Below are 18,682 nucleotides of genomic sequence, written 5' to 3'. Positions count from 1 at the left end.
ATAAAATGTAATCATGCATCTATGCTAGTACTCTTTTGATTTATGTAAATCCCCAGCTTACAACATGAAAATTGAAGGATATATGGGGTTAAGAACTTCCCTCAGGATTGCACAGTATGCTTGCAAGAAATTTAGGCACTACCATAGTGAATTCATTCACAATTGTGCCAGTTTCTCATTTTAAATGTTGTGAAACACTTTTTGCACTGCTCAAATGTGATGATAATAAATTAATTGTGGAAACCTCATTTTCACATGTAATCCCTGCTTTCAGAGACTCTCTGCTATGCAGAGAGAACCCTTTTCTAGGGACAGAAACAGATGAAAGCCTGGGAGCAGTCCCCAGGAATTCACTTTGTTCTCCCCATGCAAGTTCACCAACAACAAGATCCTTCCTGCCAGACATCTGATTAGCCTTTAAAAATCACATGCAAAAGATATTTCACAGCATCCCTATACTCATGAAACCAGAGCCTTCCTACAACAAAAAGATCCAACCTAAACTGATTTAGCTAGAATGAAGACGATGTCTTCTCCATAGTGGCAATGAGAGATCCCCCTTCCTTTCCAAAAACAACTAGGAAGCCTAAGATACCATTTTCCCTGTTGCCTTTTTTCTAAGGTCAGCACCCACATTTTTTTTCCACCTGTCCTTATGAAAAATTACCAAAATTTGTCACAAAGAGCCTATTTTCTAAAAGCTTCATCGTGATCGTCCAAATCTCAGGCTCAGATTTTCACATCCAAGTTTGGAAGCTTTTCTGTGCACTGTGTAAACTACTATGAGCCACTGTGTATGCAAAAGGCTGGTGTATGAAATGTGCTGCCCATAGGTCAGAGAAATGTTTTTTGAAAACATGGCATTTGAGTGCAAGCATACAAAGTGAAAGAACTGATACAGCATTTTCTGTGTATAAAAGAAAAAAAGAAAAGAATAAGACCTTTTCTATGCAGTAATATGTCAAATCTTTACCCAGATGTTTACAAGCTTGGTACACAGTAGGATCTGTGTTTGGATATCACTTAGTGCAGACAGAAAGCTGACAGGCTAGCTGGAAACTGTTGCCGGCACTGTGTATAGTCAACTGATTAATAAAAAAATATCTTTACAGTACTCAAAACCCGTTCTCTTCTCCTCGAGAAGTTTATCTTAAACAATTTTCTACATGTGTTCCTCAGCACACCAAAAAAGGTCAGGAAAATATCCCACTGCGGCTTTGGTATTTCCTGACAGTATAAGAAAACTAATTAGCTGCAGCAAATGACGGCAGAAGGAGCTGATTCTATTTTCTCTAAAACTGATTGAAACAATGAATATTTAGAACCATCAGTTTGCGTTAGTTACAAAAAAAATTACAAATAAATCTCAGAAGCTGAAATGCAAAATCAGTCACTGCTCCCTTTGGCAGTCCCTTGCTTGAGAGGTATCTGCTGCATCAGGGACACGGACACAGTACAAGGGCTCCTAATCCCACATCTATTCCATCAAAGTGAATTTGACAGTCAATTTCAAAATCACAAGGCTTGAAGGAATACAAATGGAGGAATGTGCTGTCAGTTCTCCATGTAAGACAATTAGCAAAAAGAGGTCATGTAGTAAAAATTGTTTTAGCAAATGGAACATTAGGGGCATGGAACGGGAGGGCACATTCTCTTGCTATGGAAATGCCACACACCCTGAATTGTCCAGAACAGCAGGCTGGTGAAAGAAACAGCAATTACCTACAGTGTAACTTTGCAAGAATTAGCAATTAGCCAAATGAATGTACAGCATTGTAAAACCAAAATCAGGTTCAGTGCCCATAGCTCTCATCTTTCTACATTAAAAAAAAAAAATTATATACAGGTTAGAGATTTGCCACATACGATTTGACGGTAGCAGCTCACAAACTGGTATCAGCTTTGCAATATACAGCCGTGCCTCTACATTAACAGAAAAATGGAAAACCTAATGGGTATGAACGAGCCCCTGGAAACAGGATCTTCCTTTTGCTGAATGTGGGTTTAACCAGGGTGTCAAGTTATGAAGGTAGCTGAAGAAATTTCTATGAAAAGGTGTTTTGTTGTTACATGCCTGTCTGTTGCTGTTGAAATCCACTCACTTCAGCAGTAAAACTATAGTTTTCCAGGTTGACAGCTGGAACATCCTGGGATGAAGTCTTTAACACAGCTGGTAACAAAAATCTCACCACTGGTGAAGGAACATAAATGGTGCGCCACTCTTTTTTTTTAATGAATGAAATAAACGCTTATATCTCTTAGTTCCAAGACTCATGTAATGTTGTGAATGAGATTCATGCAAAATTCATTCAAGTTGAATATCTGAAATCTGAAAAGCAGATTTGTTTTTCCCTACTTGTTCAACATACCATTTTTTGGTTTGTTTTAGTAAAATCATATTCTTGAGTATGTTGTAGTCTGTTACTTATCAAAAGAAGTAGGATGAGCAGCATATAGCAGGTAATAAAGAACAGGTTTCAATTTCAAAATTTACTCTTACGAAAATGTTCTATTTTTTAATAAGTATTAATTATAATTTTGTTTAAAGAGTGAAGGGGAAAGATTATAACTAAGAATATAGCTGTAGGCAACTTTATGCAGAGTTGTTCTAATCAATTTAATGGCAAGAGTGACAAATCTCAGCTCAGCCAGTGTAACATCTTCATAAAGTGTTTTAGCTCCTTTTAATCCTTGGAATTATTATTATTTTCTCTCTTGTGAAAGTGCAGGATTAAAAAAGATCAGTGTGTGATTTTGGCATTGTTTAACACTGAACAAACACAACTGGAGGGCTGCCTTCTAAAGCTGAGCTGACAGTGAGCAATATGAAAAGAAGAACCCTCCATGGTCTTTGGCTTTCAGATTGCAGATCATTCTGGAAAATTTAGTCCAGAATGAATGAAAAGAAACAACTAAAAACACCTTAGGATGAGGAGGAGCTTGTCAAATGGAACTTTTTTTTTTTTCCATTGTGATATTTTAAGTAGTATTATTTTATTAGTCATTTTGATCATGACCAAAACACACCTCTTTATAGAATTCCTCCTATATTTTACGTATACAACAATACGTTACTAGTTAGGATGGGAAACGAGAACACTAATAGGTAGGTGTAAATTCAGTGTAACTATCCATACTTGGAAGTCTTCAAGAACTTCACCATAAATTCTGCTGTTAAAAAAGTTTCAAATATTTGTAATACTACTCATGCAGGTTGAGGTTTTGTTCCATTTCTTAGAGTTAGAAAGTTAGTGTTTTACAGTTTCTCATAGTAAAAGTAATATTTGTTAATATTCGTACTTTTGTGTATTTTACCTTGCAATCTACAGATATACTATGGCCACGGAAAAAAAATAGCTACTTTCTGCAAACTGTCAAAGATGAGGTGCCCTTCTCTCTCTCTGGAATGTCTTATTTTCCCCTTTTCTATTTTTTCCTAATTTCATACTTATTTGTATAAAACATGTCTGTTTACTCTTTTATATGGAAGAATATAATGGTAAGTATGATTTAATGCTTGTCCTGTCCCTTTCCCCATATCATACTGAAATAGAAAAGTCATTACCTAATCTTCTTGCAAGTCCAAAGTCAATGAGTTTGATACTTGTACCAGTCTTGTTGACACACATAATATTTTCTGGCTTCAAATCCAAGTGCACAATACCCTGCTTATGGATGTACTGAACTCCTTCTGAAATCTGTCTCATATATTTAATGCATTCTCTCTCTGTCAGTTCAAAGTCTTCATCAATAATTCGTTCAAAGAGTTCTCCTCCTGAAACCCTAGGAAAGACAGAAAAAAGAGGGCTTCTGTACCATTTTCATTTTGAGAGTAATCAAACTATTTCCTTTACACAAATCCAAGTATTTCAAGCTTGCAGTAGTCACTCCAGGATACAATCTACATTTTTTAATGTCATTATCCTTTATCGTTCAGCCACCTGCACCTGGCTGTCAATTGTGTGCAATGTGGTTGTCACACCTCTGACGTGTCCATGCCACCACTCCAGACTCCAAACTGATGTTTCTCACTGCTTCCTTCCTTTCTATGATCCATTACTACACAAGTGCAGATAACATAATTTAGAAATCAAGAAAACTACAATACAGGATAGGAGGGGAAAAAAGTGTGGAGCAAGAGTATGATCCCAAAGTATGGGACGGGTCGTAGAAAAGGACAAAACTTTTAGTAGATTAGCAAAAAGGCATTTGGGAAGAAGGGAGGCTGAGGGTGACAAAGAATGTCTGCAGAAGGAAGAATTCAAACAATATGTTTAATTGGAATGGAAAACTCAAAGGGTAAATTTCTGACCCAAGTGAGCTCAGTGGGAATTTCCCCCTTAGCTATGGCAGGGCAATATAATCCACTACTCTTTCAGTGCTGGTATTTTTAGCTGAACCATCACCACACTCCTTGTAGGTCAATTCCATTTTTATGCTCATTTAAGATGTGAAATAAGTAGTCTTTCCAGGGTAGAATCTCCTGGATTGGACTCTCTGTGGAACTAAAGTGGGACAGTTCACATAGATTCAATAAAACAAAATGCATTTCTTTTTATTTTTTTTTTAATTCTGAGTAATCACCAACTGTTTCATCTGTTCGTATCCAAAGATGGGAACTATGTTTTTGGATGTAGCAGATGAATGACTGATACAGAAGGGAGCAAGGGGTGTTTAGAGCAGATTTGCTATTAGAAATCTGCTCTAATTGAAACGTTTCATGGTCTTTATATGGCTTAAGATTTTGCAGCATTCATGCTTATTGCCAAATGTAATTTCAGTTACAGAAAGAAAACACGCAAGTGAAAAATGGCCTTGCAATGTTTGCAAGTTGTCAGATATAGGATTATACCCCTCATATCCTCTACTGAAATTGAAACATCTGGAGTTCTGGACACATCTGTTGCTTTGGCTACAAGATTTCAGAAAATATATAGTCATAGATGCTACTGCAGTTTCCTGTTAACATGGAAATAGAAAGAACAGCACACACTTGACACATTCAGAGGTTGCATTGGATTAGAGCACATTTGTAACATAAAGCCAATAATATGGTGATAGCTATTGAAAAAACAGCTCTGATGAGCATGGGATCAAGTATTTTGTTACTGCAGTAAGACATTAACTTGTATGGATGTGTTTATGAAAACATCTATATGCAAAAAAAAATATATATTGCTTAATATGCAATTCCAAATGATTATCATCCTGATACTAAAAAGTATGGATTCCTTTTTGACTGTTAACATGGATGTATTTTTAACAGAAAACTGACATATTTTTTAGATCCTTAAAGAGAAAGTTTTCCAGAAATTGTACCATTGTCTCAAGCACCACTTTTTAGCATACAATTTTGAAATGAATTACTGTTAATGCATCTGCATGCTGTTTTTACCTTAGGACCCCCAGACACTCTGGAAACACCATTAAACTGCAATTGCATTTATAGAATGCAAATTTTTCCATTTATATCCTGAGTGAAATGCAGGTTAATTTTTCACAGGTTAGGAAGCTGAACCGAACCAATGCAGATTTGGTCCTGCATACACACAGCAGGACCTGCTTCTGCAGGCTTTCTTCACACAGTCACAGCTGTCTCAGAATTAAACGTCTAATCAGGTCAATGTGAGGGAAATATTCTTCTCTACAGAGTCAGAGAAAACACACTTAAAATATTTGATTTTAATATTTTGGTCATGGAAGAACAGTGAGAAAACTCTACCATGGAGCCGCCCAAGCAAATACTCCCTGCATTTTGATAAATCTTCCTTTGAAACAAAGACAAAACCTTAGAGACTTGTGTCAACTTAAATCATACCAAATAAATGGTGACATGCAGAGTTGACTGCTGCAATTTTGCTTTAATAATCTTAATTTTCAACACAATAATTTTCTTATCTATGTCAAAATAAACTGACTATCTGAAGTATGTAAAAATGTACTTTAAGGCACTTAGCTCCCAATGCTGAATACTGTTCACAACATGCTACTGTTTTTTAAGCTCCTTTTCCAATGAGATACTTATTTTGGAACAGATCCTGTATTATATCTGCAAAGGAAATGCCTGAGATTTGCCCCGACTTCTAACAAATGGTAGTAGATAAGAAGGTTTTCAGGGAAGAGCACATCAGATGATTGAATCACTATAGCATTTAATTAAAAATGAATGACCAGAAAAAACCCTAAATTTATTATATATATAAAATCAAACAATGCAAAATAGTGGTATGACAAATTGCAAAACGAGAGAAGAATTGCTGGGCAAAGTTTAAAAGCTTGTAAGAAAGATGTAGGAATAAAATTAAAATGAAAAATTCAGGATTAATATCAGGAAGAAAAATCCAAAGGTGCTCCTCATCAAAAGGTCCACTGTGAGTGCAAGGGGGAGCTGCTAAATTCCAGTCACTGCTAACATCTGGTTTAGCAGAGGACTAATGGCAGATGAGCTTGATTTATTTAAAATCCACTTATTTAGACTCTGGTAGGAATAAAAAGAATAGCTTGGATACGAAGAATTTTTGAAAGTACTTGCCACAATTTCCCTGACATGCAAAGAAATATTAGCTTAATAGATAAAACAGAAACGATCCATTGGTGCCTTTCTAAACAATACTGGTGCAGTTGCCATGCTGTAACTGTGTCACCTGGGGACAGTGACAGTGCAGAGGCCACTAAACCATCTGACATGAAGGTGTCACGGAAGCATCTCGCTGCCCAGACCTGCTCCAGAGCAGGGACTGATGGCTATCGCCTGCCTGCATGCTCCTTTAAGAACTCCTCCTCCTATGGCTCTTAACGCTGTGGAAATTTCCATGTGGGGTTTCAAAACCCAGTGTAGCCACCAAAATCACATCCTAATTAGACTGGTTAGCAAAACTACTTTAAGTTTGTTTGTATTTTTGTATATATATTTTTTAATAAACACCCTTTGTTTGCAGAGGGGAACTAATGGAGTGTAAAGCCCTATGATATTCAAACCTCTTTATACATTTCCTTGTTTTCCATTAGGTCTGCCAGCTTCCAATTCCAAGCTAAGTAGGGCTCCCTTCCCTTACCATCATCAGCTTGTTCAACTTCTGAATCTAAAAATAAAAGCACCGTCTTGCACATAAGTACCAAGGTTGTATAACGGCATTTCAGTCTCTGAAATATGCCAGTGCAATAGCAGCTTTCACATAATCTAGGCAAATGCCAAGAAAGCAAGGTAATAGATAAAGTCTCTTTTGCTCCTAACAACCTATTTCTTGTTCAGCAGTTCCAGCCAGCAAAAAAACGGCTTCTCCTTGCAGCAGACAGCCCATTAAAGTGCAGCTGTCTAGATGTGGCAGCAGCACAGTGGCTGATGTAACTTTTTGGGAAAACACATCAGCACAGATCAGGATTTCCTTTTCTTTCCAGCTGCTACTGCCGCAAGTATGGGATTCACACTAAGCAGGTGCATTACGCATGATGCAAACATCACGTTGGTTATGCATGCTCATTCTCAGTGTTTCTGACGTCTGACCACTACTTTCCACTCCTCAGTGTGCAGATACTTTTCTTATAATGAATTTTAGTGTATGAACATGTTCTCAACTTTCTCTTTTCACGAAGAAAAAAAAAAATCTATCTTCAATGCCTAAGTTCCAGCCCTGTGAGATGCTTTATAGCACTGCTTAAGGCGCTTTTCTTCTCCTTCCCACAGTGGTGTGGAGTTAATAGCCCAAAGCAGTTTTTGTGAGGTGAAGATATCTATTGCTAGCTTACTCAGCAAGTACATGAAAGCAACCTAGGCTGTCTTCAAATCCAGCTTTACTCAATTGTAAATCTTGTGATAAAGAGTGTAATGACTTTCAGGGAGATGAGAAATCCCCTTCTACAACTGCGACACCTGGACCTTGACACAGAATCTGTCTTGATATTAAGGGCAGATCAAGTCATGTTTAACTAGATTTTATTTTATTGTTTTTTGAAACAAAAAATACGAATATGGAAACAAAATTTACAGTTTTGGAATACAAATTTGGAAACAAAAATACAAATGGGTTACAGTGTAAACCATCTTTCTGCATCTACTGGTCTAGATTTGGAGCATTCACTGTGCTGACCTGTGAATATTTCTTAGATGGATCTCCATTACTAAAAATAAGTGTTTTACAATCGGAGTGTTTATGTTGTTGCAGGAAAAACTCATCAGACTAATCCCTTTTTAAGGTCTCTTAAAAATATAAAAACTGGATATTGCCCTTGATGTGAACAAGTGTTCTCAATACCTCTTGGATACTATAAATTTCCCTGGGTGATTTTTTCATGGAAATTCAACTATTTTGTTGTAATATAGCTTTAAGGTTTGCATTTGCAAGTATATCTTTCTCCTCTATAGCCTATTCTTCATCCACATACAGTTCTTTGCAAGAGATAACTGGTCAGTGTTTAGGTGAAATTTGACACAAGCTTATTCAATATCTGTTTAGAACTTCCTAAAGAAAAATGTTTTTTCTCCTCCTTAAGCACATTTTTGGTTCTAAAAACAAGCCAAATTGCAACTAACTTTTTTTCTCTCCCCTCCCAAGTTGGCAATAGAAGAGTGAGCTGCAGAAAAGCACCACACGTACTAGATTAAAAACCAAATGAAATAGATAATGAAGTCTGCAACACATTGTCACTGATTTTAAAGAAAGACATCACAGATTTACTTACACAGTTTAAACAGCTTGGATGAATGACTGGAAAAACTTACAAGGTGTGAAACCTTGCAGACTCTGAAGCTTCTGTCAGTCACCCTTATCTAGGTAAGTTGCTACTTTTCTATGCACAATTATTTCCAACTTTATTAGCTTTGTTAGCATGATCCGTTTTATACTTACATTTCCAAGACCATAACGATGTTGGCTTTTTCTTCAAAGGCATCTACACATTGGACGAGTTTTGGATGATGTAGACAGTTCATGATGCTGATTTCATCCCTTATGTTTTCTTTTTCCTTAGCTGAATATGCTTTGAAAAATTTTCCTGCCCACACTTTTCCAGTCTTCTTTTCAACAAGCCTAAAGACTTGTCCAAATTTGCCCCTGAAAACATACATCTATTTCCATAAAATGTTTTTACAATGCATGGTCCACAAAGACTAACAAAATTTTACTAAATATGCCAGTGCAACCACACTATCTGAAATTAAAAAAAAATCATCATATCGAGTACTGTTCTGTACTGATTTTGTGAAGAGTAATCTGCAAGAAATTTTGATGACTACCATATTTAGAGAGACCCCAATTTTACAATTAACATTTTTTATACAAGAGGGTTCAAAAAAGGGACACCTAGCACTCTTTAGTTCATGTGACTCAAGTTTGTCTCCATACAGTTTTCCATAGGCCATACACCTATGTAGAAGCAGAAGGTAGGAAACATCTCAGGTTTGAAGTGAAATGTCAGGATGTAGATGAAATCAGAACCTGAATGATAGAGTCTTCAATACTTTCAATTCACTTCATTGTGTATGTACAATTGCACCTCTATGACACACTTAGCCAGCAGAAGGATAAATGCCAGCTCTGTTAAGAGAACCGTACATGATCCTCTGCCCTTCAGCACCACCAGCAGCACAAATTGCTCAAAGATTATCATGGCATGCAATTCACATAACCACGAGTTTGAGCAGTGAGAAACAGCCAGGCTAATCGCTGACCTTCTCTGAGCAATACTATTAATGCTCTTGGGATTATAACCACTGTCAACAGAGATTTTAGCCTGTGGGCAGGATAATCTTGTAACCACTAATGGATATAATGGAAATGCAAGTGCACAGTGTGTTCCTCTTTTTTTTTTTTTTTTTTGCTAGCCTTGTAATTTCTTAGTAGCCTGGAAAGCAATGTGTCTTTAAAAGCACAGTATAGTACTTACGATCCCAGTCTTTCTTCAATATTATAGACATCTGAAACTTTTTGTTCAGTGTTGATAGTAACTGTCCGATATTCAATCTCTGTTTCTTTCCCTTCTACAAATAAGGAGTGAGGACCGTGATTAAAACCTCCATAGAACATGAAATAAAAACATAGCTTTTATTTTTTCCTGATTAAAATATGAAATTCTTACCATCATCAGATAGCTCCGCTTCCTCTTCTTTGAGTTCTTCTGTAAAGAAAATCAAGACATGAATAATGCATTAAATAGGATATTGGACTCACATAAAGCAGTCAAATTATTCACAGTAACATGGGTAACTGGTAGACCCTTATGGCTAAGCAGCAAAACCAGTCAGGGATTTTGTGTATTAACTCCATAATTAAAATCTCTTCACCACTTTTTCATCTCTAATAACTACATAGTCAAACTTCAGTCACCATTTCTTGATAAATCTAGTTCATGTGTTTTACAGTGTTTGGCTACTTTACCTCCCTAGTAGAAACATGAGCATACTGAATCAATTCAAAATCATCTAATAAATTGCTTTAGGAAAGCCTTAATGGAATAGAAAATAAATTAAAAATATTAAAATCAATAGCTACACTTCTGGTTCATTGACAAATCCTTTTCTGGCTTTTTGATGCATTTTTGCAATTGCAAACCTAAAATTAAAGCATGCTTATAGATGAAAAGATTTCCTGCAAAGCATAGAGATGCATTTTTCAGACTCAAGATGACTAGAAAATTTGGAGAGTGTACACCTTCCTGAGCATGGAACTTTGAAAGCAAAGATGTCCAAATGGAGACTCAGTTCTGCAGGACTATTCAAAGGCATGCAGAGGTGTAAGCAAGCCCCATGACACAAGGCAGATTGGAAGCTGGCCTGAGTGTTCTGATTTTAATTTTTTATTCTCATGTGAATGAACTGTCAGTAGCACCAGTTTGTGTGTTATTCCCTATGTTGCCTGCAGGTATGAGGCAAAGGGGTGGTAGCTGGAATGTTGCTATATATTACTTACACTGCTTGGACTTGCTCCTAAGACCTCTGGCTATGACCAGTAATTTGAGCAGCTGCAAAGGCAGTTTCACGGGGACCTGTACGAATTTCCCTGTAGCTGCCAAAGCTGCACTTTTTCATCATAGAGTGCAAGCCTAATCGAATGATTTATCCCCACTGTGTCAACCAATTCACGTTATGGAACATTAACACATTACTCTGGACACCTTTATTTGCCTTAGAGTATAGAGTTAAGTGCAGTAGTGGACAAGAAAATAGAAAGAAAGATGAAGGGAGCGCAGGTAACTGATCTGATGCAGGCATCACCTTTTTATATTCAAGACATAACCCTGCATATGTATTCTGGTAGCAAAGCCAATCAAGTAAATATAATCTGTTACTAAAGTCCTCCTCTCTTTCTGCAGGATTTGCAACCCTTGTATGTCCCAAAACAGACTCGCTGGTTTGCAGTCATTTACCAGAAGAGCAGGGAGGGAAGCGAGCCCTCCCCATGCAGGCGTAGCTGTCCTCAGATCTTCCTCAGCTAGAAACCACACTTGCATAAAGCACATCACATTTTCCTCCCCTTTTAAGGGCTGCCTAAGGGAGCTGATCCCAGCCACACTGCCAGTAGTTAAGGTCTGCCAAACGGTGATTAGACAGACAAAGAAGTCAGTTCCCTGTTCTGCAGCGACACTATACTTAAGACATGAACTTGAAACATTTTGGTTCACAACTGGAAGTCTAAATTAACTAAATAGAATATATCTGAGCTTTGTAAGCTCTGCATAGCTGTGCTAAAACCTTTCTCAGAAGTGTGTTAATGGTAAAAAGATTTCCTCAAACACGGCAATGTCTTCTTTAATCTCTTGTGATTTACTACCTTATTTTAGTAGCTGTTTTCTTGAAATTCACTTTGAAAAGTTACCCATGCCTTTCTTTGCTAGAATTTTATTGAGATTGAGATTGCTGATATGTAACGGCCACCTCAGTATGAAAATCAGTAATCACTCTTCCTGGCAGTAATGGAAAAATCCCCTGTTACTCAGCTAAGTGTTTACATAGATGACAGTTTAATGTCCTGACTTTCAGAAGTGCTGAACATGTGCATTTTCCACTGCCTTCAATTAAGGCACCAGCTACACTCACGCACTTGAAAAATCACACTTTATATGACTTGCCCTTTCTTCACGCTAGCTGCAGTATCAAGAACAGAAAGCTAGAAGCCCTGGAACTGCGAGCACAAAGACAACCCACCCTCCTGCAAACAAAATGCATTTTCTTTTCACCCAAAGAAACTTTTTGACTGTTAAAAATTTGTATCACAATGATTCATTTGCTCTATAGACTCTTTGTTTTAAATCTATGTAAGAAAACTGTCAGACTTAAAAAGAAAAATAGCTTGTTTGCTTTTGTCCAGTACAAGTAGCGCTTGCTCTAGGAAAAGCAAATCTAGGAACAGGTCAGGTCCCCAGCTCTAGAAGGTGTTCATCCTGCAACTAAAGAAAGAGGGCATTCAAACACAGGGAATTCTACTACGAAAAGCCAATACCGCCTAGCTTTCTTTCAATTTTATTACTACTCTTAACATTATTTTTCTCCCTTTGAAGAGAAGTTGCATTTTGATTTACATCAGTTTCTAAATCTTTAAAACACTTGGAGTATGATTTCCTTGTGCTTGGAAATGACTGTTGAGAAGCTTACACAGCTTTGTGGTGCTGCACCATTTTGCTATCATTTTGTCTTGCTGTGGCAATGAAAGATAACATCACAAGGACTATGTGAGACATTTAAAACACTAAAGCTCTGCATATAAAGATAAGGAGGGAGAGATACAACACACAGTCCACTCTCCAAAGACAGGAAACATGGCAAAATACATAATTTTGGTGCTGAAAATTTGGTTCTGGGATTTTCAGTGTGGTAGGAATATCAAAGTGATCCTTGCACAGTAGGTAGATGTGGGTGGGCACAGAAATCTGTACTCAAAACCTGTTTTTAAAAAGAATAATATTGATTTTCTTTGTGTGTGTTTAAAACATTTGTAACAATTTACAATCATTTCTAAAATGCTTCAACTCTTCCCATTAGCCTAATTGAGAAGATGTTAAGCAGACAAGAGGAAAAACATACTGAAAAATATTTTACATGCATTGCACCTGGAATCAAAAACTCTAAAAAATATTTTTAGCACCCATACAATGCTGCAAACCCAACATGCTAAGCAGGATACAAGTCACAATTTCACAAGATCAGGTGTATTAGGGGCAACAGGACTGAGGTGCTTTACCATGCTGGGATCTGAAGCACAGAAATCATGTCTAGTATGAGAGGCTAATTCAATTTCTGCTGTGTATTCAGTGCTTGACTGGCAGCAAGCTCATTTGCTTTTTCCAAAAGCAAATTTGGGATAGTGTTTTTGGCTTGGTTTTCTATGGTATGTCCACTATAAAGTGAAATGAATTCCCCAGTATGTTTCAGGTAAGCCACCAAACATAATTTCACAGTTGGGCAAGGTCTGAATGGGTAACGTGTGAAATATTTTATCTCCCTTTACCTGTGTGCTGAACAACAGAAGTCTGTCAGCCAGCATGCATGGAGCAAGCCAGAAGTCAACTTATTGGTTGCTTTCACAAGGCAGGTTTTAGGGATTCCTGAAGCCAAGTTTCCACAATTGATGCATGGAAAACATAAGCACAGACACCTACATGAAGCTGCAAAGGGACTTCAGCATGCTTACAGCCAGCTTAAGCATTCATTGCACAGAAGCACACGCGAAGGAGTGTGGCAAAGCTGCCTGACCCTACTGGGGAACTGTTATGATTTAATTAAACTTAGACATTTCTTTTAAAAACTAACCTTCTTGTTTCTCTCCAACTTTGACCAGCTCGGATTCTTGACTGGGCTCACTGATGCCATACACGTTAGCAGCTCGCACGCGGAATTTGTATTCCCGATCAGCCTGCAGGTCCTGCACATTGAAAGACGTGCTGCGGCAGGTAGTGAGGTCTGTCCATTTGTTGTCCACTGAGTTCCAGATCTCCACGGTGTAGGACTGCACTGCACTTCCACCATCGTAAGAGGAGCCATACCATGAAAGAGTGAGGGAGGAACTCCGTATGTCTGATGCACAAGGTGTTCCAGCAGGTGGGTCTGGTTTATCTGCAAAATACAGATGCAAAGCACACTAGATGAAATTGGAAGGGTAAGAGGTAGGACTTCTGTTAAGGTATTACTTGCCCTAGCTAACAACCATTTTCCTTCCATGCTATTGTTCTGCTTCAGAGGTTTGTACTAGAGTAAGAATACAGCTGTAGCACAGGCAGACATACCTGAATTAGCAAACGCAGATGCCAATCCCACATGGGCCTCAGCATGGGCTGTTCAGTCCTTGGGCATCCTGCTAAGCTGTTCTGAAGCCTAATGCCCTTCACAGCTATCATTACAGAAACCATTGAGACTAAAACCAGTCACAACTATGCTGGCAAGTGCTGAAATCAAATCTCCCACAGTAGTGCAAACCTCTCCTTGATGAACTTCCTTAGAGGGTTACCCTCTAACAGTCACCATAGCTGTGACACTATTCCCCAAGCTCCCTTCTTCTGCTTCCATAATTCAAGGCCCCTGCTAACATTTCATAGCCTCTATGCACCACTTATCCAGCTATACCTGGGTATCAGAGATACCCAAACCAGTATGTTGACATAGAAACACATATCTTGAGTTTTATGTGAGCAGACTTTGGAAGTCTGGTGCATTTTTTGGTTAAAAAAAAAAAGCCAATATCATCAGAACCTGGTGTGTAGATGAGCAACCAACTATACAAATGTCTGGCACAATACAGAAACCTTGAAGTTATATGACTTTTTCAAAATTAATTTTAATCATTGACTAGTCACTGAAATGAATGTTCTCCTAAGACAGAAGAATGCTGGCTTCTAAAAAAAAATAACTGATTAAAAAAAAAGAATTATGAACTTAAGCGCTTTTAAAGACTTTAAAGGGAACTAGATGTCTTCCCTGGGAATAATCCTCTCAGAGTTAATCTGGAAAAACCTACAAAATAATGATGATGTTGATCTGGGTGAACTAGTGACTAAAGGCTGAATGAGAAAGCACAGGATGGAATAAAATGAGAGAAGATGAAAATAAAAGGATAGCAAGTGTGAGATGCTACAGCGGTTGCATTAGACACTGACTGATAAAATCCTGTCCCCTTTTGCTGGTTAAAACTGATAATGGACATTATCACTTTTTCCTTAAGAAAGGCAGAGTGGCTGTATTTTTGGCTGGTCTGGCAACTTTCTGAGAAATAAAATCATCCAAAAGTTGGTGAAAACTGCTATGGACTTTGATCAAAGCCTTACTGTGGTAGACTATATCAGTTGTCTCTCCAGACTGAAATTATCATCCCTAGGAAAATCACTTAGCAGACAGAAGTGGCCACAGTTTGCCAGAAGCCCAACTTTAGTTCTTGGACAGAGAGACCTCTCCTTCTGAGTGCCATGGTTTTACTCATAAAGGGGGAAAATGGGGTAGGATCAAGACAGCTCACCATCTGGAACAGGGCCATCTCTTTCTACAGAGTTCCACTGACCAATGATTTCTCTGAGAAAACTCATTTGCAGTTGTCACTGAATATCCACCTCTGCCCCAACTTAAACATGTTAGGAGTTGTATGAATAGAACATTTAAGTATGAGGGAAAAGATTGGGAGAGAGGAAGAGAGTTGAGCACCAAGGGTTTGTTGCTGCCTTCAATGTGAGAATGCCCAGGCAGAAGAGAGATAGGCTGCCAGAGAGTGGGTTTATCTGCATTCAATTTGGCAACACTTAAAACACCATTCCACTAGGAGTCATCATTATACTGTACATCTTTTGTTAAACAAAATAGGTGTCCTTAACCTCTGGAATGGCTTACTGCCATGCTTAGTTGTCACTTTTTACTGGTCTCATTCTCTGGCAAAATCAAAGGGACTACTAACAAGCATAAATTTGTAGTTTAAGGTATCACAGACTGAATAACAGAGAAGTTAAATGATTAGAAAGAGGTCCAAGATTAGAAAGAAAGATTGTAGCAAAGATAAGAACAGTATCTCAGGCTCCTGGTGCCTGAAGAGCAGTAGTCATGCCCCAGACTCCTTGGGGTGGCAAGAAGCAAGAGGTCAGTGCTCACATCACTCACAATTTCACCACCCTTGTGCAATACGGCACCAGGCTCCAGAGAACCGTTTACATGGCACACATGCATTATATGTTTTCAGTCAAGTAGCAATGACAGCCAACTACTTTTCACTACAAATTATTATGCATTGAGACCTCATGGGGAATGATATTGCCTCTGTCCTCTTCAAAATCTGTTCAGAAGAACATTTAGCTGTGTGTCATACTTTCCTCCTATATAATCATCATTGCACCATCTCAGGATGCACATATAAGCACTTGGATAAGTAAGAGCTGACTTATCCTAAATCCAAACAGAAAAGAGCAGTTGCTGATAGCAAGGGGAAAATACTTTGAAGAGCCAGTAGTCTATCACACTCCAGAGGCATCTGTTCAGATTTGTCAAACTAGTGCAGATTCTCTGACATCTGCCATGCACACAGCTAAACGTGGGCACTATGGGTTTATTTAAAAAAAAAGAAAAAGTAGCTTGCTCTAATACTAAAACCTTCATTTCAGAGGGAAGATGAGGTTATAGAGATCCATACATCTGACAGCTTCTGGCTAGAGCTATACACTGAATTTTAATGTGAAGGAGAAAAGAACTCATGTGCTTCAGTCTTTGCAGAGCACAGCAGGACATGAGAATACAGTGACTTCTTTGCTGACTTTTAACACTCTGCTGTTTCCAAATGAAACTCTGGGCATGCTTTAACAGTTGCCTAAACTTTCCGTGACTCACCTGGATATGGCAACCCTTTAGACCAGCATAGCTTACATAAAGCAAGGCTTTTAAGGTATGTGATCACTAGAGAGAAAACATTCATGTACATTAGCTGTCAAGAAAATGCTGCATGACTTTAGTCTAATATCTGTCAGTCTTGGGAATATTTCTACATTTCTAATATATATATATATTTTCCCAGTAAGAAAATAAGTGAACCTGTAACCCCGGCTGGACTTGCTCAAGCCAGAAAGATGCACATTTTTGTTTGAAGCCTACCAAGTGCTGCTGCTTGCAGATCTGCTCAATGTATAAATACTGGGGTAGTAGCTGCTATGGAAGATCATAAACAAGAAAGAAAGCTTAATCTTTGCTCTTTCTTAATATGACAGATGTGTATATACCATTTTACCACGCTTAGAAATTATTTGATATCAGACTGGATGGTATTTTACAGCTCTGCACATTCAGAGAATTTACAGATGGTCTCTCCATGTGTCTGTTTTGTTTCTCAATAGTTTATTCCGTGGGGATTTTAAAGGTTACCCTTTATTCATCTGTCTGTATTGAAAGCTAGGACATTTTGCCAAACTGCATTCCCTTCTGGAATATGAAATCTCTATCAGCACAATTAACTGCTTCCAATAAAAATATCCAGTGGGTTGAGGAGGGCTGCAGAAGCTCCAGCATGGTTCTCTATTTTGTCCTTCTGTTTTAGTGTTTAGCATATCATTCACGTCCTTGAGCTGCCCATCTTCAATGTTTCATTTGTATATCATGTGCAGTCTTTTACAAACGCGTGCTTCACACTTAGGCATATATTGCAAGGATTTTATATAGCTTCACTGGACCACAATTTTGTTCTTGCTGTCCCATACCAAACCATAGCCACAAGCCAAAATATGATCTACAAGGAAGTGAGTGCATTCCAAGATAACATTGCTCCATGTGAACACTTCCATAGGACTCTAATGGTAGGGGGAACAATTCATTTTAAATGTCAGTCTCTAACTTCAGCTTCACTACTGGATGCAGCAAAAGAAAACATGTATGTTCTCTATCCTAAGATGTCTTATCTATACAAAACCAGGGGTGTTTCAGTCTTGACTAATTTACAGAATGACTATAACACCAAAATAAAGATTTAGCTATGCTTTATGATATGCTTTATGATACTCTAGATTGTCCTGGTCAAATTGGCTGTGTCCACATAGTCCTACTGAATTTGCCCAGATTCCTACAAGCTACACCCCCTTCGTAGCAGGCAGTACTTATACCTCTTTTACTAGGATGCATGATCACCTTCTTTGCCTAATAGTTAGCAAAGGCTAACAAAGTAGTTGCAGGTTGGATAGCTAAATGCTAAGGGGGACTCGAGCACAAAGCTCCACAGGTAATCTCTTTAGGAATAAGAGTAGGGTTGCCCTGAGGTGCCTCACAAAGCCCAGCTGCAGGCAAAGGAGACGGGCAATCAGCTAACTTGGCCTCCAGCCTGCTGCAGGGACTATTCTGCACAGCAGCATAGAGACTGCGTAAAGCCACTGACACTAATGGCACAGGGGAAGGAGCAGCAGCTGCTTCATGTAGTACTATTCACCAAGCACAGGGGAGTAAGAGGATAGTGGAAGTGATGTGAAAGGGGACTCGACTGCTTTTCTCCCTTTGTGCTCCAGCAAACTTGGCACAGATTAGGAAAGAAGGTACTTCCCAACAAACGGAGACATAAATTACTGCTACCCCAGACCAAGGAGGTCAGGTTCCAGTTTATTCTTTGTGACATACTTTCATTAGGGCAGATGGTAAAGTCATGAGCTGGACTCGCATGAAATGTATAAGCCACATTTAAGGCCATACCGGGATTGAAACATGCACTTCTTGTTTACTCAAATTGCATTCAGCTGCACTCCCTCCTCA

General features: G+C 38.3%; 1 protein-coding gene across 1 annotated transcript in view; it reads right to left on the bottom strand.

Moving 5' to 3' along the window:
- The window catches only part of MYLK (myosin light chain kinase), a 147,210-nt gene that overhangs the window by 16,977 nt on the left and 111,551 nt on the right, over positions 1–18,682 (bottom strand). The window contains 5 exon segments of the mRNA XM_035536847.1: positions 3,566–3,783; positions 8,847–9,050; positions 9,883–9,976; positions 10,075–10,113; positions 13,742–14,044. Coding sequence (XP_035392740.1) covers positions 3,566–3,783; positions 8,847–9,050; positions 9,883–9,976; positions 10,075–10,113; positions 13,742–14,044 — 858 coding nt within the window.

Source organism: Cygnus atratus, chromosome 6 (genome assembly GCF_013377495.2).
Source record: "Cygnus atratus isolate AKBS03 ecotype Queensland, Australia chromosome 6, CAtr_DNAZoo_HiC_assembly, whole genome shotgun sequence".
Lineage (NCBI taxonomy): Eukaryota > Metazoa > Chordata > Aves > Anseriformes > Anatidae > Cygnus > Cygnus atratus.
Note: the sequence above shows the minus strand (reverse complement) of the source record. Positions and strands in the feature narration are given on the sequence as shown.